The sequence below is a fragment of the Rhinolophus sinicus genome, linkage group LG04 (genome assembly GCF_036562045.2).
Source record: "Rhinolophus sinicus isolate RSC01 linkage group LG04, ASM3656204v1, whole genome shotgun sequence".
Classification (NCBI taxonomy): Eukaryota; Metazoa; Chordata; class Mammalia; order Chiroptera; family Rhinolophidae; genus Rhinolophus; species Rhinolophus sinicus.
Window position 1 is genome coordinate 157,815,379 of NC_133754.1, and position 26,372 is coordinate 157,841,750.

General features: G+C 39.2%; 1 protein-coding gene across 3 annotated transcripts in view; it reads left to right on the forward strand.

Annotated features, from left to right (window-relative positions):
- Positions 1 to 362: 362 nt before the first annotated feature.
- Positions 363 to 26,372, forward strand: part of RECK (reversion inducing cysteine rich protein with kazal motifs) — a 65,398-nt gene continuing 39,388 nt past the window's right edge. Inside the window, exons 1-6 of one of the 3 annotated variants that reach the window (XM_019729088.2) lie at positions 363 to 540; positions 13,989 to 14,047; positions 19,162 to 19,236; positions 20,261 to 20,297; positions 22,826 to 22,911; positions 24,590 to 24,637. In XM_019729088.2, the coding sequence (XP_019584647.2) occupies positions 441 to 540; positions 13,989 to 14,047; positions 19,162 to 19,236; positions 20,261 to 20,297; positions 22,826 to 22,911; positions 24,590 to 24,637 (405 nt within the window). In that variant the 5' untranslated portion in view covers positions 363 to 440. Of the gene's footprint in view, positions 541 to 13,988; positions 14,048 to 18,500; positions 18,533 to 19,161; positions 19,237 to 20,260; positions 20,298 to 22,825; positions 22,912 to 24,587; positions 24,638 to 25,794; positions 25,897 to 26,372 lie in introns of those variants that run through there. The other 2 variants (XM_019729089.2, XM_074330706.1) reach the window with 2 other exon arrangements.

The following is a 26,372-nucleotide window of genomic DNA, read 5'->3' on the forward strand; positions in this document are numbered from 1 at the left end:
TGGTCATCGAGGGTACGCGAAAGGGAAAAGTTCCTTTGGTTCAGCCTTGGACTTTGTCCTAGGTCTCAGACGAACTTGTGGTGTGATCTTGGGCAGGTCAGTCCCCTCAGGGACCCCCTGTGCAAACCTCGGGAGGTGGTAGAGGTGTTCTAAGGGCCCTTCAGCTCGGGTATCCTCTGACTTCCCTCTTGGAGAATGCAGGCTGAGGGGTCTCGGCTGCAGAAGCGGACAAACAGCTGGGCCTTAACAAAGAGCCAGGGTCGCGGGCACGTTCCCGCCCCCAGCAGGTTTTGGAAACGCCTCGCGGTCGAGGGGCGGGGCTTGAGCGCGCCGCAGCCAACCACTAAAGGTCCAGGGCGCCGGGGCGGGGCCTCGGCGAGCAGCGGCGGCGGCCAGGCTGGGTCCGAGCATCCCACGGCTCCGGACCGCCCGGCCCGGACATGGCGACTGTCCGGGCCTCCCCGCGAGTTGTGCTGCTGCTTCTCCTGGCCGTGGCGCGAGTCGCGGAGGTGGCAGGGGTCTTGGCCCCGGGCAGTGCGGGTGAGTAACTGCTGGAGCAGCGGTTCGGGGCGGTCCAGAGCGGCCGTCTCGGCGCTCCAAGATGGCGCGGAGCAGGGGGCGGGGGTGCGCAAGACCCCCCAGACCCGGCCCACGTCCGGTGACCCAAGGACCGGAGGTCCCAGCAGGCGGGAGGAGGTGCCGTGGCGGGACGAGCGAGAACCCATCTCCGCCCTTGCTCTCCCTGCACCGAAGATCTGCTGAACTGGGAGCGGTGACCCGGGTTCGAGGCCTTGCTCTGTCATCCGCGGGACAGGAGACCCCAGCTCTGTCCTTACCGCCTCACCAGGCTTGGGTATCTGTCAGAAAAGGGTGTTATGCCTTCGCCCTGGATCGTCGCGAGTTTTGGATGGGATTTCGGAAGTGCAGCCACCCCACCGCCGCCCTGACCAGTTATTGTTATTTGACCCTCAACTGGGTTCAGAAAGGCCGACCTCGGGCGGCGAGCATTGATGGGCCCCACCGCCTGCCAGGTTCAAGTCTCAGAAGAGAATGGGCCCAAGCCTTCTAAATCCGATTCTGCTGCCGTTCGCTGTGGGTGCACTGTGTGTCCGAGACAGCGCTGGGCTCTGGCGAGAGACAGATTAAAAATCAGTGAACCCCGCTCTCTGGGGGCTGGTAGGCTTGAGGAGTTTTGTTCTTGCTCTGGAGGAATTAAACCAAGAGTGGATAGGAAAGTGTTCAGTGCTCGTTGTCATCGCTGTGCTGGGCTTTAGCAGTTGATGCGAGCTCCTGCCCTCCAGAGCTCTCTGGCTAGGAGGTCGGGTACCTACCGCAGGATACAAGCAGCTGGAATCCAAGGCAGAAGTGTGGAGAGGAGATGAAGGGCTGAGGGGACGGGTGGGAGGAAAACTTGAGTGATTCCCCCAACTGCACTAGACATTAAAAGATAGCTAAGGTTTATACATGCAAAAGTGGTGGAGCAGTGCATTGCTTACAGAACGAGCTTCCACCTAGAAATGGAAAAATCAGCCTCAGCAAGGTTCTAAGGCAGTTTACAATGTTAATTTTTTTTTTTTTTTTTTTTTTTTTAACGCAAGAAAGTACTTAAAGGGAGAGAATTGTGTCAGGAACCTGGGGTTAGTTAATTGCAGTTGGGTTCCAAATTTAGCTGTCCATTAGATGGACATCAAAGGACAGGGAGAGAATGGTGTGTATTCCTGGCTAACTCAGCTTATTACCTTTCTGGGTCCCGTTTGTGCCATTAAGTTAAAGGGATTGAACTAAAGCATTTCCAGAGCTACGGTCCATAGAATACTAGTTGTCTATTCTCATCTCACAACTAGTAGATTCTGTGGACGATAGTAGAGTGGAGTAGTTAAGAATACTTGGACAAGTTACTTAGTCTTTTTGTGCTTTACTATCCACATTTATTATATATAGTACCTTCTCATAGATTTTTATTGTGAGAATTGAGGTAATACACGTATAGTATTTAGAATATTGTCTACCGGTAGTAAGTACTGAACTGTTAACTATTAAATAAGTTTGGGAAACACTGCACATTGTACCCCTTTCTTATAAATTCACAAAACATGTGAGATTCCCAGTAAAAAGTCCAAGGATTCCTGTGGTAAAGAAACTCGTTTGGTGGGGGAACCGGGAAATGTCTGCTAATGGGTGTGGGGTTTCTTTTTAGGGTGATGAAAATGTTCTTAAGTTAGATAGTGGTGATGGTTGCACAACTTCATGAATATACCAAAAACAACTGAATTGTACATTTTAAAAGGATGAATTTTATAGTATGTGATTGTTAGTCTATAAACTGCGGCATATTAAAAAAATTAAGAGTTTATTTGAGCAAAAATCGATTCAAATGGGAAGTGACAGGAGCTAGGGGAAAGACTTGCATAGAGAAGAGGTGGAAGCAAAGCAAAGAAGTTATTTGATTGGCTATAGCTTAAATGGCTGTCTTATTTAAGAAAGACTAGGTGGCTGTTTGTGATTGGTTGTTCTTCAGTTTTGATTTCTTTGCCTTAAGGTATTATAGGCTTAGGTTTTGGTTTGCTTAAGTAGGCAATTAAGGCAGTAAAGCCACCTGAGTCTAATGGCCTCCTTGTTTAATTAATTTAACATGATTTATATCAATAAAATTATTATTGAAAGATAGAAACTTGTTTGCCTATAGAACTCTTTTTCTTCATAACACCTAAAGCACACTTTAGAAAACGCTGCGCTAGATGATTTCTAAAGGCTCTTCCACTTCTAAAAGTCCATGGCAGCATTGATTAAAAAAAAAATTTCAAGTTTGACCTAAAAGTGAGATTTGTCCCTTGTACTAAATTCAGCGAGGCACTGTTTCTTTACATAAAGGACAGTAAGTAATACAATGGACAAAAGCTTCCACTGTGAATTTGTAGAAAGTATGGAAAATGTTCCTCAAGCCTAAACAAAAATTGGGAACACAGTATTAAATTGTATTTCATTAAAGGCTTAGCTTGTATTCATGCTGAGACAGTCTTTTCCCCCCCTCTCCTTACCCCATCCAAGGTTGGGTACTCCTGTCTCCTCTGGTATAAGGCTTTACAAGTCTTATCTGTTCCCACTTAGAGATTATCATTCCCAGTCCTCGCAGGTGGAGGTGAGGGAGTGATGTTACTTGCTCAGTGATGATCATCTCTTGAGAAGTTTGGCCACACCCTCTGCATTGGAGCAATGCCACACTTCTATTTCAGTGTGCTTTCCAAGCCCACCCTGTCTGTGCCACCCCCCCCCCCCCCAAACACACACACTTCTAGTGTTCCCTTTGAAGGATAGGGTGGGACCTTGTGCTGTAGTCTCAGGATCTGTGTGTCATGGCACCTGACAGTAGCTCTGTTTCTGTTTAAGATGTTTTGTAATAGTACAAAAGAGGGAAAGATGTAACATTAAAGGCTAGGTTTCAATAAGTTGACATTTAAGAAATTATGTAATAGTCAGCTTAGAATCCTGAAAAAGAATGTAATAAATTTTAAATTAGAAAAAGCAAATGCCTATCTGGATGAAAGTAATCAGAAGCAGATTTTTCTTTTCAAAGAAATATCTTGGCCCACAAACTGTAGAAAGAGCTAGGATTGGTGATAGACCAGATATGACAGTTCATTCTGGTATGCTGCTAAAAGTTCCAGTCTTAAATTCATAGATTTAAGCAACCTTTCATTAATCATACTTTTCACTCTGTGCCACTTCTAGAAGAAAGTGGGGTGATGTCAAGAGGTGGCTTTTATATATTAAAAATGTGAGATTTAGAAGAGCAATACTACAGATGTTTATTCAAAAAATATTTATTGAATGCTTGTTATCTGTCAGGCACTGTTCTAGGTGTAGGACTGATGCTGTCCCGGAGCTTACATTCTAGTGGAGGAGAGATGGACAATAAACAGATAAATAAAATGAAGGAAACTAGATGATAACAGAGAATTGTGCGAGTAGAGGAGGGGTAAGTGGTTCTTTACATAGTGATGTCATGAGAGGCCTCTTTTAGAAAGTCAAATTCAGAGCCAAGATCTGAAGATACGAAGGTGCTGTCCTTAGAAAATATGGGTAGGGACCAGAAAGTGCAGAGGCCCTAAGCCAAGAAGGAGCAGAAGGTCAATATGGTGGCAACAAAATGAGCAAGAGAGCAGTCTAGGGCGGAGTGGTGTTGAGCCTTGCAAAAAGCCACATAAGGATGGTGGATTTTATTCCACGTACAGATAGAAACCAGTAGACTTTTAAGTAAGAGATGTGTACTTTGATTTATATTTTAGATCACGCTGCTGAATTAAAAAAAACACACACACACCAAAACCATTGTAGTGTGGTAGGAGTAAAAGTAGGGTGACTAGAGAAGCCCATTGCAGTAGTCGGATCAGGAGAGAATGGTGACTTAAGTGGTTGTGGAGATAAAAGAAGAGAAATTCAAGATACATTGCTGATGGATTGGACGTGCGAAGTGAGGGAAGGAGGAATTAAAGATTCCTCATCGATTTTTACCTTGAGCAACCAAGTAAAAACCAATGCCATTTGCTGAGGCTGGGAAGATGGGGAGGAGCAGATTGGAGGAGGTGGCAGGTGAGCCAGCAAGAGAATCAAAAGTTCCATTTTCGTATATGTTTAAGATGGATATGGGGAATAACTACCCTGGGCCCATTGATTATTAAGCTCAATTTCGTACCTGTCAGTAATCCATTCAGCAAATATTAAGCTCTTATTAGTGCCAGACAGCATGATAAGCGTTAGATATAAAGTGGTAGGTGAAAATAGACATGGTCACTGTTTTCATGGGATTTATGATTTAGTGGGAAATTCAGACATGAAATATCACCAAAAATATATAATGTCTACATTGCTAATATTTGGTGGTTATATTAGTACACTTCCATTTATATTCTAACTCTGAAGAATATAATTGAGGAAAAAGCATGTGATTTAGTCAGGTAGATTGCACACAATATGGATGATGTGAAGCACACAGATAACATGAAGAAAAGGGTAGGATTAAGATAAACATTCTGACCATGGAATATACCATTGGAAGCGAGACAGTCCCACTCACATTTATTTGTTTGTTTGCATGCACACTTTTAGATCTCCTGTTTTGTAAATGGGAAGATTGCAGCAAGAGTGGAAAAGGGAATTATCCAAGAATACTGGCTGTTAGTATCTGGGGGAGGATCTCAAGAGAGTCATTTGCTTGAGTTGTTTCGTAATGTTGAATGTCTGGGTTAAGGCTCTTTTGACCCCCAAAGGAACAGAAACCAAGGTGGCTCAGGAATAGGGGCCTAGTTAGCATCTATGTAACACCTATGTAGCATCTAACAGGGAGCACATAGAAATACAAGGGTAGGAAATTTAGCATGGCACAACCTCGGACTGTTGTGGGAACTGGAAAGCTGCTAGGAACCAGACTACTTGTGGAGCCAGTCTTTCTACCTTACGTTTCTTCTTTCTGTTCATCTCTTGCATTTCCCAGTCTCCACCAAACAGCTCAAGGTGGCGGCACCACCATAAAACTTCAATTTCCCCAGCCCCAACTCTTCTTGACCTATTAGCTGCAGAGCCCACCAGCAACTGGCTGCATATCTCTATGCCTGAGTATATGATTGGGTTCAATTTATCTTAGACCTGATTCCGTGCTAAGGTCCGGCTGCCTACTGCTTAAAAGTTAAAAATTGAGACACAAGATAAGTGGGGAAAAGAGCAGGTTTATTCAGAATGCTGATATCCTGCGAGGATGGCAGACTCCTGTCCAAAGGCCACCTTCCTGTTTCTAGACCCAGTTAGAAGGTTTTATAGGTACACAAGAAGAAAAACAAAGCAAAGGTGGGGTCAGTCAGGCAGGCAGGTCTGAGGGCTGATATCGCTTCCTGGGGTCTGGTCTGTTTTAAGATAATGTTATCTCCTTGGGACTCGGCCAGGCCACCACAGCCTGGGACTTTATGTGTCACCAGGAAAAACTGCAAGGGAGTTGCAAAAAGGATCCGGGTGTCCGGTCGCCTGAGGATTAAGAAATTGCCCTTTCCAGATCGGGATTCTACTGATTAACTAGATTAATGAGGTATGTGTAGATGTAGGAAATGTGACAAAACAGAGTTTTTAAGTCAATTAGTGAGGGGAGAAACAGAGAAAACAGCTGAATATCAGTGTAGATCTAACTGCAAACTAGCAAAGTCTAACTACAAGTGGCTAGATAGCAAGCTATGCAGTGAGACAAACTGCAAACTACCTAAGTCTAATTATGTTATTCATTTACTGAAGTTCACCCTTACAGACCTAGGCCAAAAACTCATACGATGTTTGCTAAATTATGGGTTGATCACTATATGAAATGTACTGAAGTGGTACAGTGAGGGGAATAAAACTTTTTGTACTAAAGGCATTGTATAACTAGGAAATTATTACTTATTAATCAGTAAAATTTTTTGAGCTGAGCACTGTGCTAAATGGGTGCAAAAAGTTTAGTCAGTCTGGGAATACCATTAGTACAGACATGAAATGATGAGAAAAGAGGTAAGTGTTCAAGTGTCCAGTTCTGACTAGAATAGTAGGGCCCTAAATAAGCAAAGAAACCAACATGGCTTGGCGTTGTTGGAGAATAAAGGCTTACTAAGCAGTTGAGGTGGGATTTAAGCCTTGAAAGATGTTTGGAATTTAGATCCGCATTTCAGGTAGAAAGCTGTGTTCAAGATAAATGTAGGCTTTCCTTGTTAAAAAATAATAGGTCAGGGAAGGGGAAGTTACAAGACTTGGAGAATTTAGAATAGCAGGAAGCCATTGTAGACCCTTGATTAGAAGAATGACATCATGAAAGCTCTATTCAAAAAATTAATCTGGCAGTCATATTAGTAATAGAATCAAATGAATGTAATTGGCAGTTGCAGCAGTGCAGTCTGAGGCAAGTAGTAGAGAAGGATACCTGTCACTTGCAAATGACTCAGGAAAATAAATAAATAAGTACAAATAAATGTCTGTCCAGACAGATAGATAAAGCAGTCTGACAGATGTGAGCAATATTGAATCCAGGCTGGGTTTATGGGTAATCATTTTACTGTTTGGCTCTCCCTTGGCTGATGATATATCCCCTGTCCTCCCCCCCTCTACACACACACAGTTTTTAGGAGATAAATGTGACAGTTGCAAGAATGCAGTTATAAGTTAAAGTTGCAGTTGTCATTTAAACGTTTGTAAAGTGATTGTTGATTTCCAGGCTGTTTTGAAAATAAAAATTTGATTAAAAGTAAGATCAGATTTTAAAAAATTAACATACCTTTTTTATTTAGAATGACCTTTTCCCAGTATCAGCTCAGATTTAGTTTTTTTCCCCCTCTGTAGTTTGGGATATGTATGTTCTGTTTTAGTCATTCCTTAGGAAGACATTAGTTAGAGGGGAATCTGTATTTCCTTTAGAAAAGAAAACAAGAATGGCTTTTTATTAACCAAATTGAATTATAGCTTTTGGGAGGCTTCTGTGGCAAATCCCTTTTAACTTCAAAAATCCTGTAATTCTATGAATATTTTAGTTTTAGATTAGGGTGTGTATTTGTTTTTCTAAGTGCTGGTTGGTCTTAGAAGTTGCGTTTTCCCTTTGTGGCTGGAGCCTGCTTCCTGCTTACTTGCCTATCTTTAGTACAACACGTGGCCAAACCAGCAGCCAAAACTTGGTGTTTCTAATTATTAAATAATTCTGCTTGTATATGTCTACGTTACACTAATACCTTCCGAAACCCAACATAGGTGGCCTTTAATAATCAGTTTTTGGTATTTATTTTATAATTACAGACTCCTTGAATAATAATGCAAATAGGACACCCACCCTTATGTCTTTAATGAGGATAACATGTATGCTTTTTATTTTCATCTTGTCAATATCATGTTTTATTTTGAACTAATTTGCCTTTATCTGTTCAATTCCATTTTATGAGAATAAGCAGAGTTTTAGACTGTTTTTCTTGAAGAGCAAGTTAAATTAGAATCAAATTATGAAAACAAATTTCTAAAATTCGTTGCCTTCTTGTATAAAACAATAGGCTTTGGAGAGTTTTTTGCACTATAATAGTTGACTGACCCAATTAATCCATTTTAGTAGCTCTAAAAAAGACAAAGACCTTAATTGCCACATTAATTGCATTAGAATCCTTTCCCCTCCCCCCGTTCTTAATGAAAGCATATGAATTGATGTCTATTTGTAGACATTTATTTCTTGAAAAATATGCAGTGTTAAAGATTCTAATAAATTTTTATCGTTTCAAAAGAAGAAAAATGTGTACCAATATAATAATACTTAAAGTTAAGAAGAGAGTGTGGAAAATGTGACGGAGCATAGGGCACCTAGCTTGTTCAAGGGAGAGTGGCAGTTTTCTCGAGAGGAAATGTACTATTACAGAAGAATGCTTGGTTGGGAGGGGGGAGGGAGTTATTGCCAGAGGACTGCAGGCTGCCCTCTTTAATCCCTTTTTGTCAGTAATGTCAGGCTTTTGGAAAGACTAGAAGGAAATATGTCAAAATTCAGCATAGGTTCTGGCAGAACAGTGGGAGTATAGATCATCTTTCTTTTTCTTTTCCAAATTTGGGTTTTCTTAATAAAAAAAGAATTATTTAAAAAATTGAAAATTTTACCTTCACCATTAAATAGGGGAAAATAGGCTTTTCCTATTTACATTTACATCTTTAATAAAACCTTCCATTGTTATTGGCATTTTAATTATAACACATTTTATGTTTCTGTTCTAAATAGACTTTTGCTCCAAGAAACTGTTTTTCAAAAATCTCTAGACCCAAATCCGACTCTTATCTGCCTGGTTGTTTACTTTTTGCTAAGCCTGTGCTTATTAGGACCATATGTTATCCTGGGTTATCTTTGCTCATGATCAGCTGGATTTTTTACCCTCAGATGACTTTTGTGTTAGAGGATAGTAGAGAGTTGCAACTTCTAGAACACAACAATATCAGGAGAGCTTTTTTTTTTTCTGCCTGCCTCTCCATTCTAATGAGGCTGGGCACATAGAATCTTAAAAGATGGGGATAGTACTACTGTATGGCAGGGGAGAAAGGGTGTTGTGAGAAAACCTCATGAGTGATTCTTGGGCCCTCCTTTGAATTAACTTCTAAGAAAGTAGCTACAGCCATAAAAAGTAAGGAACTTTTTTTTCTTCTGAAACTTAGTGACATTTTGATATGTTCTTCAGAATTTTTAAGTCAAATGTTTAGAACTTCAAGACACCTTTTCCCGTAGAAGTAGTATTAGAAAGCCAGCCCTACAATAGTCTTTAATGAAACCAAACTATAGTATTATGCCAGTGATATGATATAGATCCTGTCATTGCTTTGTTGATGAAAGAACATCCAGCCTAAGAAAAAGCCTTATAGGAGTTTATTTGAGCCAAACTGACAATTGCTGGGAAGCCAAATCTCAAGGGATGGAGAAATCGCCCCCAGAGGATGGCAGTTTTACAGCTTATTTTATACATTGGAATCAAAGGAGACATAAAGGGGGATTACAGGAAATTCATTAGTGGTAGGTTAAGGGGGTGGGAGAATGCAAAGCAGGGAAATCTCTGCAATTGGATAAAAAGTAAAATGGAGGGGCAAACACATCTTTTACATTGGTAGGTACAGGATAGTTAACATTTACAACATGTAGAGATGGTTTTGGACAAGATAACAATGTGATGTCATACTCTGGTGCCCACGGTTATGCCTTCCAGGGCTCTGGAAAAGATTACTTCGACATTTCAAAGGTATGTTACCTTGATGCACGAAGACAATAGATAATTTCAAAGTTAAAGATTGACCTTTGTTAAGGAATCTACAGGTCTAGGACTGCCCACGATGACCTGCTTTTAGTTAGGAATTTTTAAGTTCACACCACCCTGTGTGGTTGCTTTTGTCTCTGGGTTTTACTTTGGGCCTCCCCTGAGCTTGTCAGGTTTAATATGTGGCCCGTTTTTCATCCACAACTTTACGGAGAAACAATTTCTAGTTTTAAACTTAGAAGGCTGTTGGTAAGATCTAAAGACGACTTTATAGGTTTATTCATTCACTTCTCCTCAATACCAATCCTACCTCAATCAAACAAGCTCTGTTTTCATCTAATTTGTATATCGAAATTGTATAGGTTTCATTTGAAGAGATTATATTCCAAATATATATTTTAAAGCATTGTATCAGATCTAGCTGCTTGAAATAGGTTTTCATTTTCTCTCTTTTGAGTTGCCAGTCTAGACAGCTCCTGAGTGATCAACCCAGCTGTATGTTCTTTCCAGTCAGCTACACTCTAGAATAGTAACATGTCCCTGCTGATTAGAAGGAGTTTATGAATTTCTCTGGGCTTGGCAACATTTTTCCTTTTCTCTAGTTTGATATTTCTCAAACCGGCAGTCTGAAATGTTAAGTGGCATGAAAAAGTGTTCTGTGCTGTGAGAAATCTACTTAAATCCCCTTTTAAGAGATTAATAATGAATATTAGCATATTAAAGTCTTCATGAAGTCCTGCAGTAAGAATTCTGTAACTTTTTTTTTTTTTTTTAAGATTTTCTTTTTTTAATTGGGGAAGGGGAACAGGACTTGATTGGGGAACAGTGTGTACTTCCAGGACTTTTTTCCAAGTCAAGTTGTTGTCCTTTCAGTCTTAGTTGTGGAGGGCGCAGCTCAGCTCCAGGTCCAGTTGCCGTTTTCTAGTTGCAGGGGGCACAGCCCACCATCCCTTGCGGGAGTCGAACCAGCAACCTTGTGGTTGAGAGGACGTGCTCCAACCAACAGCCATCCGGGAGCTCAGCGGCAACTCAGCTCAAGGTGCCGTGTTCAATCTTAGTTGCAGGGGGCGCTGTCCACCATCCCTTGTGGGACTCGAGGAGTTGAACCGGCAGCCTTGTCATGCGGGAGACCCTGCTCGTTGTGCCATTTGTCGTGCGGGGTGGCCTGGGGGGGGTCTCTGCTCCCGCTCCCCACACAAGAACGCAGGATATGGTGAGGCCAAAAAGGAACACCCACGGAGCCATAGGTAGGGGAGTCATACCACTATGGTCTCACTGGAGGCTGGGTTCGCTGGACGTGCGACCTGCTGTCCGTTTTTCTGCCAACCAACCGACGACTCTCCTCTACTCTCCTCGGCAATCCTCGGCTCTCCTCCGTAGCCGCAGCAGTTATACCAGCGGCCAATTGGCCAAACAGCCACAGCCCACGGCCATCCACCACCCGAGCCAGCACCCCTCCATGCGAGGCTGAGAGCCTGTAAACTACTTTCTGGGGCTCTGTCCCCACAGCCTTGTGGTTGAGAGCCCACTGGCCCATGTGGGAATCGAACCGGCAGCCTTTGGAGTTAGGAGCATGGAGCTCTAACCACCTGAGCCACCGGGCCGGCCCCCTGTAACTTTTTGTAATCCTTCATTTCCAAATTTATTTGAACATGAAACATTTTCTCTTGAGGGATAGATATTAACAACTAACGAAACAGTGTCTCATAGTACACAAGTTTGAGAAATATCCCTACAGCTGCCTCCTTTCTCTGTTCTTCAAAGTCACTATTACAGGCCTCTTCAGTTTTATCCCAAGCCCCCAACCCCATCTCAGCCCTTTTTGTTTTCAGACTTAATCTCAATTTCACTGAGAAAATAGAGGCTGTCAATTTTCCTCTTAATTTATGTGTGTCCTTATATCCTTTCCTCTTGTCTAGTAGATTTTGTTGAACCTCTTATTCTACCATCAGACTGTAACCTGGATGAAGTCAGAGAGCATGACATTTCTTCACTGTTGTAGCCCTAGCCCCAAACACGATGCCTCTTCTTGAGCCATATCCCATATTCTGTTTCAACCACAAGTGGGTGTACAGCAATTCAATTCTGGCACCAACCACCCAGAGTTAGAAAAGATCCCACAAGTTAAGCGGCATTTGGGTTCTTGGGTTTCCAAGATAGAAATCCAGAGGAAACTTCACAAAAACTTCCAGACAAATTTTATTAAGCTTATGCTAGAGCATGAGGGAGGCAACAGAGGAGAGGAAGGTCCTTCAGATGGACTTGGGGGCCGGCTCAGCTTGGATGCTTTTATATAAGCTGGGCTTGTGCGAAAAGGTGAGCTTTTTGAAAGTGGTGGGCTTTTTTAAAAAGGCAGGCTTTCTTTACAGGCTACGTTGTCTGGTAACTATGTTTGTGCCTACACTGTGGGGGCAAGATGGCGGACTGCTCGTTATTGCCACCCCAGGAAGGTCATATAGTGGTCAAACCTTGATCAACTATATATGCAGAACAGTGATTTCCACATGTGCAAGGGAGTAAGCAGTTAGAAGGGAAGCACTTTTGTGCAGGGAGTGAGGGTTGGTGGCATTCTTGTGGTCAGCTTACCCAGCATTCCTGTGGGCCCTGGGCACAAGTCCCTGTGCTGTCTCAGGCCCTGGCAAGCCTGCCCTCACTCCAAACACCAGCCACACCTTGGGAGTCCCCAGGCCACCCACACTTCTGACCAACTGGCTATAAATCCAGGCTTCCCTGACCCCTCGGAATCCATAATTAACTGGAAGGACTCATAGACATCAGGGAAGCAATATAGTTATAATTACAGTTTTATTATAAAGGATACAAATCAGGAGGACCAGCCAAACGAAGAGACAACACAGGGTGAGGTCTGGAAGGAAGTGCAGGACCTGCGTGCCCTTTTCTCGTGGCAGCAGTGCATCGGCCGCCTCCTGCCACCTCAGTGTCCACCAGCCAGGAAAAGCCACTGAGCTTTGCTATCTAGAGTGTTTATTGAGATTTTGTCACTTAGACATGATTGATTGAATTATTGGCCATGTGGTTGAACTCAATCTCCAGTTCCTGTGTCCCACTGGAGGTTGGGAGATTGGGAGGCCCTGGTAGTTATCATGCGGCTCAGAGCCCCAACCCTCTGATCACATGGCTGATATAGATATATATATATATATATATTTTATTTTATTTATTTTTTTAACAAGAAGGCCTTTGGCTTCTCTAAATACTTTTTAAAAAATTTTATTTAAGTGTGTTTTTCCAGGACCCATCAGCTCTAAGTCAGGTAGTTGTTTCAATCTAGTTGTGGAGGGTGCAGCTCACAGTGGCCCATTTGGGGATCGAACCGGCTACTTTGTTAACAGCACCTCGGGTCCGATAGTTCACATGGCTGATCTTGCTGGTTTGGCCAGTCCCCTGGTTGAAGCTATCTAGGTGAGGCTTGGGGCCACTTCATTAACATAACAAAGACACTCCTATGGCTCAGGAAATTCTAGGGATTTAGAGTCTCCCTCCCAGGAACCAGGGACAAAGGCCACTAAAAAAAAACAAAACAAAAAAACAGGAAAATCTTCCCTTGGTCTTGCATCCTTCTGTAACTACCCCTTTTCCCCTCCCGTCAGTGCTAGACTTCTTGAAAGCCTATATTGGTTGTTTATACTTTGTGTCTCCTCTAGTTTACTGCTTAACAGTCACTACTACCAATTCCACAGAAAGTACCTTGTGAAGGCCACTAAGTGGCCTCCTAATTCATAAATCCATTTCCTTTCTTAGTCTTCAATCTAAACTGACTGTTCTGGTACCTGACACTAACTACGCCCTCTTCTGTGATGCTATATTCTGGTACTTGACCTACCACCCCTCACTCTTCCCTCTCAATCTGTTTCTTTGTTTCTTCCCATGTCTTATTTGTTGCTGTTCTTTAGAATTTGGTGCTGGGTTCACTTCTCACTAGAAACACTCCCTGGGCAATGTCATTCATTTCCATATACCTTCTTTATGCCGGTGACTTCCAGACTTGGATCTTTAGGCTTGGGTTTACCTGCTATCCAACTGGGATTTCTGACTTTACTGGCTGTCTTTTGCTTCTAATAGATACATAGTAAAGGTTTGTTGAATTAAACTTAATAATAATCTTTTGAATAAATGGTTTGTGTAACCATCTGAATTAGTCTAACCATCTTGTTTATTTAAAGTGATCAACATCGGGTGTTTATTTTTTCTTCCTAGGTGCCTTGTGTTGTAATCATTCAAAGGATAACCAAATGTGCCGTGATGTATGTGAACAGGTAAGCTTACATCATAGTTCTAGAGGGTATTAGTTATATAACAGTTTATTGAGTATAATTTTTTGGAGAAATCTGTTGGACAGCACCGTAGCCAAGTTCACATCACCAATGCTGGAACAAATGAATGTGTCTGCTGACATGGTGCGCTGAAAAGGAGCACAGTATCTCATGTAGAATTCCTGCCAAAAATGCATAACCTGATCTTGAGGAAACAATAAAGCAAGCCTGGATTGAGGGATATTCCTCAAGACAACCTGTACTCTTCAAAAAGGTATCAGTGTTATAAAAACAAAGGCTATAAGAAGTTTCCAGATTAAAGGAAACTAAAGAGACATGACAAGTAAATGCAGCGTGTGATCCTGGAATAAAAAAGATTACTGTAAAGGACATTATTGGGATAAATTTTAGTGAATGTGAATACAGGCTGTAACAATGTTGTATCAGTGCATTGATCCCGAATTTGGTGATACACTGTGGTTGGCTAGGATGGTGTCCTTGCTAGTATATAGGAATTGAATGATCAGCGATCATGTCTGTAGTGAATTCTAAAATGTTTCATCAACATAAGACTAATAATAATGTGTTTATGTAGAGTTAAAGTGGGTGTTGCAAAATGTTTATAGTGGGCAAATCTAGATGAAGGCTGGGAGTGTTCATTGTACTGCCTTTGAAACTTTTCTGTAGGTTTGAATTTTTTTGGTTGTGCCTTTTTAGGCAAGATCCACTGAGAATACCTGTTCACAAAATCTTAACCTTTCTTTCATCATCTTGGTTGTGTAGTTCTAGCCTTAGCACTTGAGAATTAATGGCCTCAATCAACTTTTCAAGTAATAACCTGGATTTTGTCACTTCCTGAAACTGAGAGAGCTATTTAACTGGAATTAAAAGATCTCTCAAACAGTATTATGAATTTAGAAAGATTTTGCTAGGTGCTTTCTAGTTATAAAACAAGACAGTGACTCAGCTCATCTAAATGGCTGCTAGAGATTCACGTTAAAACACTATATAGCAAATTAAGTTTTCTGTAAGTTTATTGCCAGAAAAATACCTTTTAGAAGCAAAAATGGCCCCTTGATGGCATCACTGTAAGGGAGCTTTTAAAGTAGCCTTGCTACTTTTGGAAGCATTGCTTTCCTGACTTTTTGCTTGGTTTCCTCTGGTTTTTTTCCACTGGTGTTCCATAGGGTGAATGATTTTTATGAGGCACCTGCAGCCTAATTTCTTAAAATTAAGGCAAGGTCTAATTTCTTAAAATCAGAAATGTTAGAAATTCTGTAACTTAGCAAATTAAGTGAATACTATAGTTACCCCAATAAAGAACATTCTTCTCTTAGTTCTTAACTAATTGAGAAATAGGCAAAGGAATAAGGCAGATAGGACCCCAAATATTACTCTTATTGCTATTTATACAAATGTTGAATATAGCTTTTGTCTCCAAATACACACTAAACTACAGAATTAGATTTACTCCCCGAGGAGGAGAGGTAAGAGCTGGGTTACATATGTTCACTTTCTCCCGCCTAACTCAGCAGTTGGGTAAGTCAGTCATTCCAGTCACGGGAGGAGTGAGTGCACAGTGGAGAGAGTAGAGGCCAGGCTGCTGCACCTAGCAGCGCTCATTCAAAATGAAAGGAAATGCCGGAGTGAGGAATAATTATTTCTTCAACCAGTAGGGAATGAAGAAAGGGTGGAGTCTGATGCTGTTTAGGTTTTGAGTTGGAGTGAATAATAGAACCCTGATGGCTTTGGGAGGTTGGGAAAAAGACTTGGTTTAAGGGGAAGGTGAATTGCTAAGTTATTGGTGAAAACGACTCTGTGAAGACAGTTGGAGATTCGGAATTAAAACTTTTAGAATTTGAATTAGATAAGAAATCAGGGATAGTGTTTTATAATAGTCAACAAAATAAGGTGTCAGATGCCAAATAAAAGTCCAGGAGTTTGCTATCTGAGAAAAGGCCTTAGTTTTAAAAAGAAAACTGTTAGGGGAGATATTCTAGAGCAGGGACTTCGTTTGCTTTGTTTATGCTGAATCCCTCAGTGCTTAGAATAGTGCCTGACATACAAAACTCCATAAATACTTCTAGATTGACTGGAGTGGTGGGACTAAAAGTTAGACTTTTAGCAGAAATTTAAAACATTTTTTTGAAAAATTTAAATCTATGTAATATTTCAAACTTGCAAAAATGTATTCAGTTCTTATCTATATCTTATTTTCCCAACTATATGATACATTTTTTATATAGAGATCGTGTCATTCATCTTGTACTCATGCCCTTGCTTATGGAAGCTGGTCAGTGAAGGTTTGTGAGTTTGGTGAAGAAATGGATGCAATGAAAGGAAAAAGTGGAATATTAGAGAAGTCAGTAAGTCGGTGCAGGAAATGAAGACTTGCTTCAAGACGAGAGGCCTTTGCTTGTTTGAAGACAAAGGGAAATGAGTTATGACAGAAGGAGGAGATAGTATGAGTTAAAAAAAAAAAAAACGGCTCTCAAGATCAGGATTGTAAGCCTTGTGATCTGTTCGTTTCTGCTTTGAATGGGGTACAGGTTTGGTCATTAAATTTTTTGCTCTGAGATGATTTGTACAATATAGTATATATTCTAATATGTATTCTGAGTAAGCATTCATCTTTCTTTTTAGGTGTGATTATCAGTTGTTTAGTGAGAAAAGTAACTGCTTATGTTCAAGTCTACCTTACTATCTGAAAACATATACATGCTGCCTTCTTTCAGCTAAATTAGTTATTTAGCTTATTTATATTCCTAATATTATTAGTTATTTATATTCGTAAGTTATTTATGTTCCTAATAAGTGTTTCTCAGTTTGATTCATTCTACTTTATAGCATCATGATTTTAGAGACAGAAGGGACCTGAGTATCTAACTTCTTAATTTTGCTTGTTAGGTATTAAAAAACCTGGAACCTCGGGAGCAAATTTTTATTGTATTTTTTCTTATGTGCCAGGCATTACATGCATTATTTCATTTAATTCTCACACTAAGTCCTTGAGGAAGCTGATGTGATTATCTGCATTTTATAGGTGAGGAAATTGAGGTACAGAAAAGTTAAATAATTTGCTAAGTAAGGTCCCTAAGGCATTAACTGAAGAGCAGGGGCTCAAACCCAAATGTGTTTGATTACCAAGTCCATGCTCTTTGTCACCAGGCTCAGTAAGGCTAAGCAGCTTGCTCAGTTCATATTTCTTTCCACTGTTCTAAACTGTTTCAAGTATTGTGGGTTTTTTGCCTTTTTTTTTCTTTTCTGTTTTGTGAGGAGATAAAGTTGAGGGAAATGGGGATGGATGAATGGAAGCATAGCTTTCTCTGTGCTTCTTTCCAATCCACTGCTAATGTCATGTGCTACTCCTCTCTGTCTCTTCTTTATTCTTTCTTTTCCTTGTTGTCTTTCTTTTTCCATTTATTTTTCTTTTCTTCTTTTTCTCTTTTTATAATGGGAATTTTCAGATATATACAAAGGTAAAGAAAAGTATAATAACCCCCATATTCAGCTTCAACATTATTAAGTCAAGGCCAGTTGTGTTTCCTTTACTCCTCCATCTACCCCTCCCCCATTGTACTGAGACAAGTTTATATTGAAGCTCCCAGTTGTCATATCATTTTATCCATAATTTTTCAGTTTTTATCTATAATTTATAAGTACTCATTAAAGTCTTATAAAAATACCATTATCACTTCTTTTTAAATGTAATATTCAAATATCTATTTTTCAAATTTCTTCATAGTTTCATAAGGTTTTTTTTTTTTTTTTTTAAGTTTGAATCAGGATCCAAGTGAGATAAATGCATTGCAATTGGTTATGTCTTTTAAATACCTTTTGAACTATAGGTTTCTTCTTGTATTTTTTTGATGAATAAATCTGGTCATTTATCCTTAGAGTTTCCCTTAGGCTGAATTATGCTGTTCGCATCCCTGTGGTATCATTTAGTATGTTTCTTTTTCCTCTGTAGTTTTTAGTAATTGGTAGGTAGATTTAGAGCAGAGCTGTCCAATAGAACTTTCTACAGTAGCGAGAGTATTCTATAGCTGTGTGATCCAAAACAGTAGCCACTAGTCACCTGTGCCAAGTGAACACTTGAAATGAAAGAGATTGAGAAACTGAATTTTAAATTTTATTTAATTTTAATTGATTTAAATAGCCACCTATGCCTAGCAGCTGTCTTATGAAATGGATCCAAAGGCATGATCAGATTCAGGCTAGGTTTTGTTTTTGTTTTGTTTGTTTGTTACATCTTCCTCATAAGGCTATTGTGTCTGTTTGTCTCTTCTTGTAATGTTAATAGTCTTTGTTGATAATTGCCTAAATGCATTAATTCACTAGGGGTTACAAAATTGTGATATTCTAGTTCTCTTGCCTTATTAATTATAGTTGGTAGTTTGGGAGAAAAATGGCTACTAAAACTAACTGGCGATAAACCCTTTTTCATTGTCCTTAGCATTCATGGATTTTAGTCTTGACTGTTTGCAGGTAACTATGAAGTTCTGTCTGACATATGTAATGATTTATAATTTACTGAGACATCAAATTGTAATTGTATTAATTAAAGTCCTGTTTGGAAGTGAGCCAATTAGCCTGGTGAATGAACTTGACAGCTCCTCAGCATCTGTATTAAAAAAATGGCTTTGTCTCTATTTTATGGCATTTTGTGGAGAAGTTTATTTTGTAATGCTATTCATAAATTTGTTCTTCACCAATATCGATGGTGTAACATATGTAGTCTATTTTTCGTTGTGGTCAGTTGACTAAAAGCAGTTTGTAGAACAGTTTAGAATAAATTTATCATTTTTTTCTTTCTTTTTCTCCCGTCTTCTGACAGGTTAGTAGCCTGGTTTTCTACATTTTTGGTCATTAGAAAATAGGTCTAGACTTGCTGTATTTGGACTCTCTTGATTATTTGACAAACTAACCAACCTTTTAAGAAATGTTACCTCAGTTTAATTTAGATCTTTCCAAAGGTTTTCCATTTATGAAAGGAAGTTGGAAAATATTCTAGATACTTGAATATTTATCTAGATACCTCTAGATTTCTAGAGGATAATAAATTTACTTATTATTTCTTATAAAAATACCACAAAAACTTTTTTTTTGTCAAATAGATATTCTCCTCAAAAAGTGAATCTCGACTAAAACATCTGTTGCAGCGAGCCCCAGATTATTGCCCTGAAACAATGGTAGGTCTTGTTTAACTTAACTGTGGAAGCTTTTGTTTAAATGAAGCCATCTAATGAGTTACTTTGATTTAGCAAAATTTTCAATGTGAACGGGGTTTGGGGTCAAAGTAAAATGATGGATTTAACTAGATACTTTAAAAAGATCTTCACACAAATTGTTAGATAGAATATTGTCTTTCATTTTTATTGTTTATTCTATGATGTAAGTAAAAACAATGTTAAATACAAATTTACTGCAATCTTCAAATTTCATTATAGTTTGTTTATCTGGAATTTGGAATTTTACATATTATTATATTTTGACAACTTTATGAAAACGATTAGGTTGGTGCAAAAGTAATTGCGGTTTAAAAGTTTTAAAATAATTGCAAAAACCACAACTACTTTTGCACCAACCTAATATAATGACTACATTTTATATTTTCTTTGATTTTGAAAAGTTGTATTTGGGATAAGGGAAAATGTGTGACTTAATATTCCAATCTTCCCATTTTCTTGTGTATGATAGATGTATTGCTTGCCTGCCTGAATCATGTAGCTTAAAATGTCTCTAATGCTTGGGCCATCCTCAGTGTTTGGATGCTCATGGACCAGGTTAAGAAAGTCTGAGCTTGCCACGAGATGGCCTGTTTAGATATGGTAGCTTACATTATGTGAGGCATGGGCGGGGGGGAGGGGTGGAGATAATGATCAAACAGTCTGGCTGATGATACATTTTCCTGTAGTCATTCTACAGACACTTTTGTCTTTGTGCTTGGAAACACCGATTCTGGTAATCGTCCTGAGTAACCAGCCTAATCTTCAGTGCTCGTAGATGGGAAGATGGGAAAAGAGCAAGCAGTACTTTGCATCTGTTTTAATTTTTTCCCCCTAAATAGCTGGTTGATACTCATATAGTCCTAGAATATTGACTGTATAGACACAAGCATAATCAAATCATCCATACATGATTTCTGTAGAAGTTAAGTGTCATATTTAGGAACTGGTTATCTACATAAAAGCCTTTTGGTGATTACAATTTTAGGTTGAAATTTGGAGTTGTATGAATTCATCTTTGCCAGGTAAGCAATAGAAATGTAACTTTCAGCACTTTGTTTTAAAAAACTTACTGTGATTGTAAAATCTATGTCATAGTCCTATAACCTAATATGTACCCTTGAGTTGCTATCTTCTCCTTTCCATAGGCACCCACATTTTCAAACGTATAACTTATTCTCATTCACTCAGTACTTTGTACTCTTGTCTCCACTTCTAATGAAACTGGTCTTTTGAAAGATCCCCAGGATCTCTTTGGTTCCCACGTCTTACAGCTTTTTCTCAGTACTTAATCTTCTGTGACTTCCCTGTGACTTGATATTACTGACCACTACCTTCTTGTGACTGCACCTTGCTCTCTCTTACCTTTCTCCTCTTACCCCACCTCACCCCTCCACAAGGACCTGGTTATTCCTGTGTGCGGTCCTTTTCCCTTCTCTCTCCACACTCACTCTGGTAACTTACCAGCTCTGGGAAGGTAACTTGCAAATCCAAGTCATTGTTTGTGACTTCTAGACATCTTTACTTAGATCTCTGCGTCCAGGTGGTATCTGAAATGCAAATCCAAAACCAAACTCATCCCATAATTGCCTTCCCTTGTGAATGACACTGGATTGGAAACCAAGTTATCTGTGACTGCTTTTTCTTTTTAGCTCCATTGATTTTCCCCTTGTAAAATTGTGTATCTGTCCTTTCTACTCCTAGTTCAAGCCTTTATTATTACATTCTTGGGGTAGAATATTATAAGTGACTGGTTTTTAACACATCATAGCTTTCCTCCTAACCCTTCAAAAAAATACCCCTGAGGGGATATCCATTTCCTTTGGAATGAAGCCCAAACTCCCTGTCCTGGCATTCACAGTCTCCTAGGATTAAAGCTTATTTTTCAGTCCTGGTTAAAGCCAGAGTCTCGGAAAAAGGGAGTATATCTTATGTATCTCTGAGCTTTAAAGGCTGTCATACAGTTTGAAGTTTGCATTTCAAACAATTTGGACTGTTTGCCTTCCTTTAATCATCCTTGCCTGTTTTCCTAATTCTTTCCTGTTCTACCTAATGTTCTAGAATTTACACACACATACACACAGAGTTTTTACCAAACTGTCATCTCCATAATGGGAGAAATCATGTTTTATCTATTTCGCAGCCCACAGAATACCTGATAGAATGCCTTGTACATAGTAGAGGCTCAGTAAATGTAAATGCTTGTTGAACAATTTAATATTTTCTAAGAGGGCACAGGGTATGTGGAAACAGCAATATATTGCATTATGCTGTAGAAGTTCACAGAGTTTATGACCTACATTGATTCCTTTCAAAATTATATCTAAAATGTGAGTGCTTCTGAATAGCAAGCAGCAAAGATTTAGAGGAAATTATACGAGGCAACAGCGCTAGATGGGAGTCTGTTGCCCTTTGGGCTCTTAAAACATGTAGGGATACAGAAGCTTATGATATGCAGCATTTTTAACTAGTTGTAATAACTGAGGTGGTTTATAATTATTAGGTTGGTGCAAAAGTAATTGTGGTTTAAAAGGTTAAAAATAATTGCAAAAACCACAATTACTTTTGCACCAAACTAATATATTTGGAAAGTTTTGTTTGTATTTGTGAGTATTGTTTACTTTTGTTTGTTTTGTTTCTTAGCAGAATGCTTCTATTTGTATTAAGTCCTAGTTTTATTTGGAGAACTATGTTACCTATTGCCTTGAATCACTAACATTTTTTTTCAAATGTAAATAATAATCTAATTTAATATATGCGTTGATTTGAAGATCTATGTATTACATGGAAGCAGCATACAGCATTTTTTTAATGGCAATGAGGAGGAATTTGCAGGATCCCTACAAGCATAAATCTTTTTTCTCTTTTCATAATTATTATATCTCCGAACTTTATTCTAGGAGCCATTCATTGACATTTATGATTGCAAAAAGGGATCTTAAAAATACATTAGGATACTTCTTATAAAAAGTGGTACTGTGATACCCCACAGTGATTTAGCTGGAGAGATAGCTGCTGTGCATAAACTGAACCAGAAGAGTCATTTTACCCAGTGATGAAGTGCGCCCATCAAAGCCAGTCCTGGCTCACAGGAGATGCTCCTATCTGTTTACTAAGTATCAGTTTTTAAACAGTATCATGGGTTTTACACTATTCTAGGTATTTAATATTTTTGAATTCAGTAATACTTGTCCTCTTTTTTGTGAAGTTAAATTGGAATCTTTGCCTCTGCTTCACAGTCTAATGGTGAGGAAGGCCTCTCCTTGCTTTCCTTAACCTGTGTGCCCTGTAGAGATGCTACCTATCCAAGAGTGAGAATGACGTGGAGTTTTGGGTGGGCAGGGAGACTAATAATTTTGCTGTAAGGGACCCTGAGAAGACTGATAGCATTGGGAATAGGTGGGGAGGAGGAGCTTAATATTTTTGAGGCCCTTCTGTCAGATTTCCTGTGGACGCCTGCTTTCATTTTTAGTGGTATCTATGAACCAATTTGGCATGCTGTTTGTGTTTGTCACTACTTATAATCAAAACATTTGAACATTTTGTTTTTAAGGTGTGTTTAAGAAGTCTGATGGCTGGGTTGGCTTAGGCTGCTGCGAACTGGCTATTACCTTGGAGTGTCGACAGGCATGCAAGCAGGTAACACTGGACAGGCAGGGTCTTTAGCAGCATGGAGTGCAGTTTGGGTATTAGCTGTGCATATGTCTTGAACCCTGCCCACCTCACACCTTTGGAGATGTGACTCATAAAAGCTGCAAATTTCGCATTTCTTGCATAGACCACTTCTTTTTAGACTTGCTGCTTTTTCGATTATGACTGCTGCACGTAGGACTCTCAGTCCTCTCTTATTCTTTCTTAACTTCACTCTGCCACACAAAGAAAGAATATTCTAGGAATTGAGGCCTTTTGTACTTTGCTTATGGTCATGCTTAATCAATGCTGACTGACCAAATGGTCGTGTGAATTTTGGGTATGCCTAGATGGGAGCCGTTGATACATTTCATCTTGCCTTCTGTCTTTCATCATCATGGGTGGACCCTGAGCATGTTCTTATACCCCTCTCTGTTCCTCGGTGAACATGATTCCTATAGTGAACTAGTAATATAACTTCTCTTTGATTTAATCTCTCTGGTCCGGTTCAAGTGAGGCCCCTGAGTTTTTCCTCACTGTGTATATTTTCATAATGGTTCCTGAGACAGTTGTGGGAAAACTGGTCTCCTAGTTCTTCATACTCCAAGTGGTGGGAGTAGACTTACCTGGGAAATTTAGAAACCACAGCTGGAAAGTCTTCTTGCATTCTCTTTTTGTAGTGACTGTCTGTGGACAGGAGTATGTAAGACACCGTGTCACCTTCACTTTCACGTACACCATTGCAGCCCTCTTCAGGCAGCACACAGCCTAGCTACGTATCTGCTGCTCTCCTCCAGGCTCTGAGATGAAGCTGAGTAGTGGAGGATTGGAACTATAATCCGTCTCGTGGGGCATAAAACAGTTGCCAGTCCATTGTGCTTCTTGCTCTCCTCATCCTCACCTACTGGCCTATTCAAAATTGCACGAGCTTAGGTGATAGACAGGAGGGAATAGAATAAGGGACCAGAGCCCCTGGCTCGGAAACTACATCTCTAAATATGGGCTGATACCATATGGAAGAATTAGCACCCTTCAGATTTGTTGTAGCTTGTTTTATATACAAAGTACAAGCTTAAATGTGGTAAATAACTTGCTCTTTCTTTGATCCTCTGTCTTCATCTGTAGAGGCGATGCCATCTCTTCATAAACTTGTTAAGAGAATTACATAAAAATAACTTTTGTTGATTGCCAGGCATAGCCTTTCCCTCTTCAATTGCCCCCTCTTATACGTGGATCTTTTCTGAGGAAATGTCAGTATGAGAACTTGCAGTATGAAGGGTTAAAGAAAAAGCAAAATATAAACATCCTGGCAGAGCTTCACAAGAAAATTTGCAACAGAGTGGAATTCAGTTAAAAAAAAGAAAATTCAGATTTACATTTCCTTCAAAGTCATCTAGTTCCTGAAATAACAAAAGGACTGTGTTAATATGTGAGAAAAAGCCATAAAAGTTAGAGTGAGGTTCTAGCGTATCATGTAGATTCTGAGGCTGACGTTTGTTTTAAAGAAATTGCGTGAAATGTGTTTGTTGTATTTTAGGCACTTTCAAATATTTGAACATAAGGTTTTCCTTGATGAAATAAAGAATACTATACCGGCAATTAACTTATATTAATTTGTGTTCTTTTTTTGTCTTGTGCTGAATAGCATGTGTAATAAATTAATGGAGAAAATTTTTTTATCTTTTAGGCATCTTCAAAAAATGATATTTCCAAAGTTTGCAGAAAAGAATATGAGGTATGCATTTTATTTAACAAATTTCATTAGACTGTTCAGATGCCATCAGAATTGATAAAATCACTTAAATTTTAAAATGAATTCATTCTTACGTAGATTGCCTTTTACTTTACAAAAAATAATAGCCTTGATAAAAAGGTCATTTACCTTGTTTAGAAATGTTATGACTTTAATTGACTTTTGTTGAAATTAATTTTAAAGAAATGCCTAAATCGCATATGCAGAGGATTTCACCTATAATGTTCTCATAACAAAGCAACTGGTTGTACCCAAAGTTGTAAAATAGTTTTTCTTATGTTCTCTGTCCTCTTTTGTCCCATTTCCTATGCCTTGACCCATCCAGTTATCCATTTTTATAAACCACCTCTAACTGAAGAAACAGAATCATATTGCTAGTGTGAATAGCTTCAGACTTTTCTAGGGTCTTGTATTTGGGGAGAAAGGGGAAGTGTTAAATTATAAATACTGTATTAAATCTGAAGGACGCTTGTCTCCCGTCTCCCAATAGTGGTATTTCAAGCACTGTGGTATCTAGATGGGGGAGTTACTAAAACAGGGTGGAGGAGGTGTTTTATATCATGCAATATGAACAGAAGATTGTCCCTGATGTGAAAAGCCTTATTGGGAATACTTTGTTCTGTTTATAGATCTCCATGGTTAAATGAGACAGTATTTTTGCTTTTCATAGTATAAGACCATATAATTGAGGGTACTTAAGTGCATATGCCACATTCATCATTTTTATATGTAAACATTGGAATTCCATTGCTTTTAATAGTTGGTTCTCTTGGAAAAGAAAGATAGAACGACTCTCTTAACTGCTTCCAGATTATAGTTCTGATATATTTTTTCTTTTCTCAAAGCCTATAATTATATCTCTTAATTAATATTTTTAAATTGGACAATCATATTTATCTTTTGTCCCTTTGTACTGTTTGCTAAGTTATATCTATTCCTCTGAAGACAAATTTCCAAATTAACTGAAACTCTCCTCTATTCTTATTGAAAGGAGCCTTGCTACAAAGAAGTAAAATATCTTTTTTTTCTTCTCTCTACCTTTAAAATAACTAGTTGTAGTTTGTCTTGAATAAAGTGGCTAACTATGATAATTCCTTCTTTTCTCCCGCATGATGTCTGACACTGTCCATCTCCTGTAGCCTGTCCTCCATTATTTTAGTGTGCTTCCTTCTCTTGTCTGGATTTCTGCATTGCCCTAGGAAGTCTGCCAGTATGTGTTGATGAAGGACGGGACAGGAAAGGTAAGAGAGCTAAACACTGTCCTCTGAGAGAAATACTAAGAGTAGTTTACTTTTCCCAGTCTATCTTCCCTTATTTGGCCTAGAATTAAGAAACTATTTTCCAAAAAGCTACATGCTAAGAGAGTTCTTTTATATATAACGTTAAACCTATAAGTTATTCAAGGTAATTTAAGACTTGATTTGATTTCTTACATGTTATTTAGAAGTAAAAAGAGAGACAAGAGTATTTTAATACAGAAAAAGGGGTTCTGCATTATAAGCCCAAATAACAGTTGGGTTCTTGTTGAAGTGTAGTCTAGAGATAATGGTTATTTGTTATAAAGTGAATGGGTAAGTTTGGTGTAGTGTAACCTATTTTAAATGGATTGGTTGTTTATCAACATTAGAATAATTTCTAAAACTAGGCTTTTAGGTTTTTTTGTTTTTGTGTTTTTTTTAACACTAGTGTGGTCCCTGGGGTGAACTTCTAGATGTGT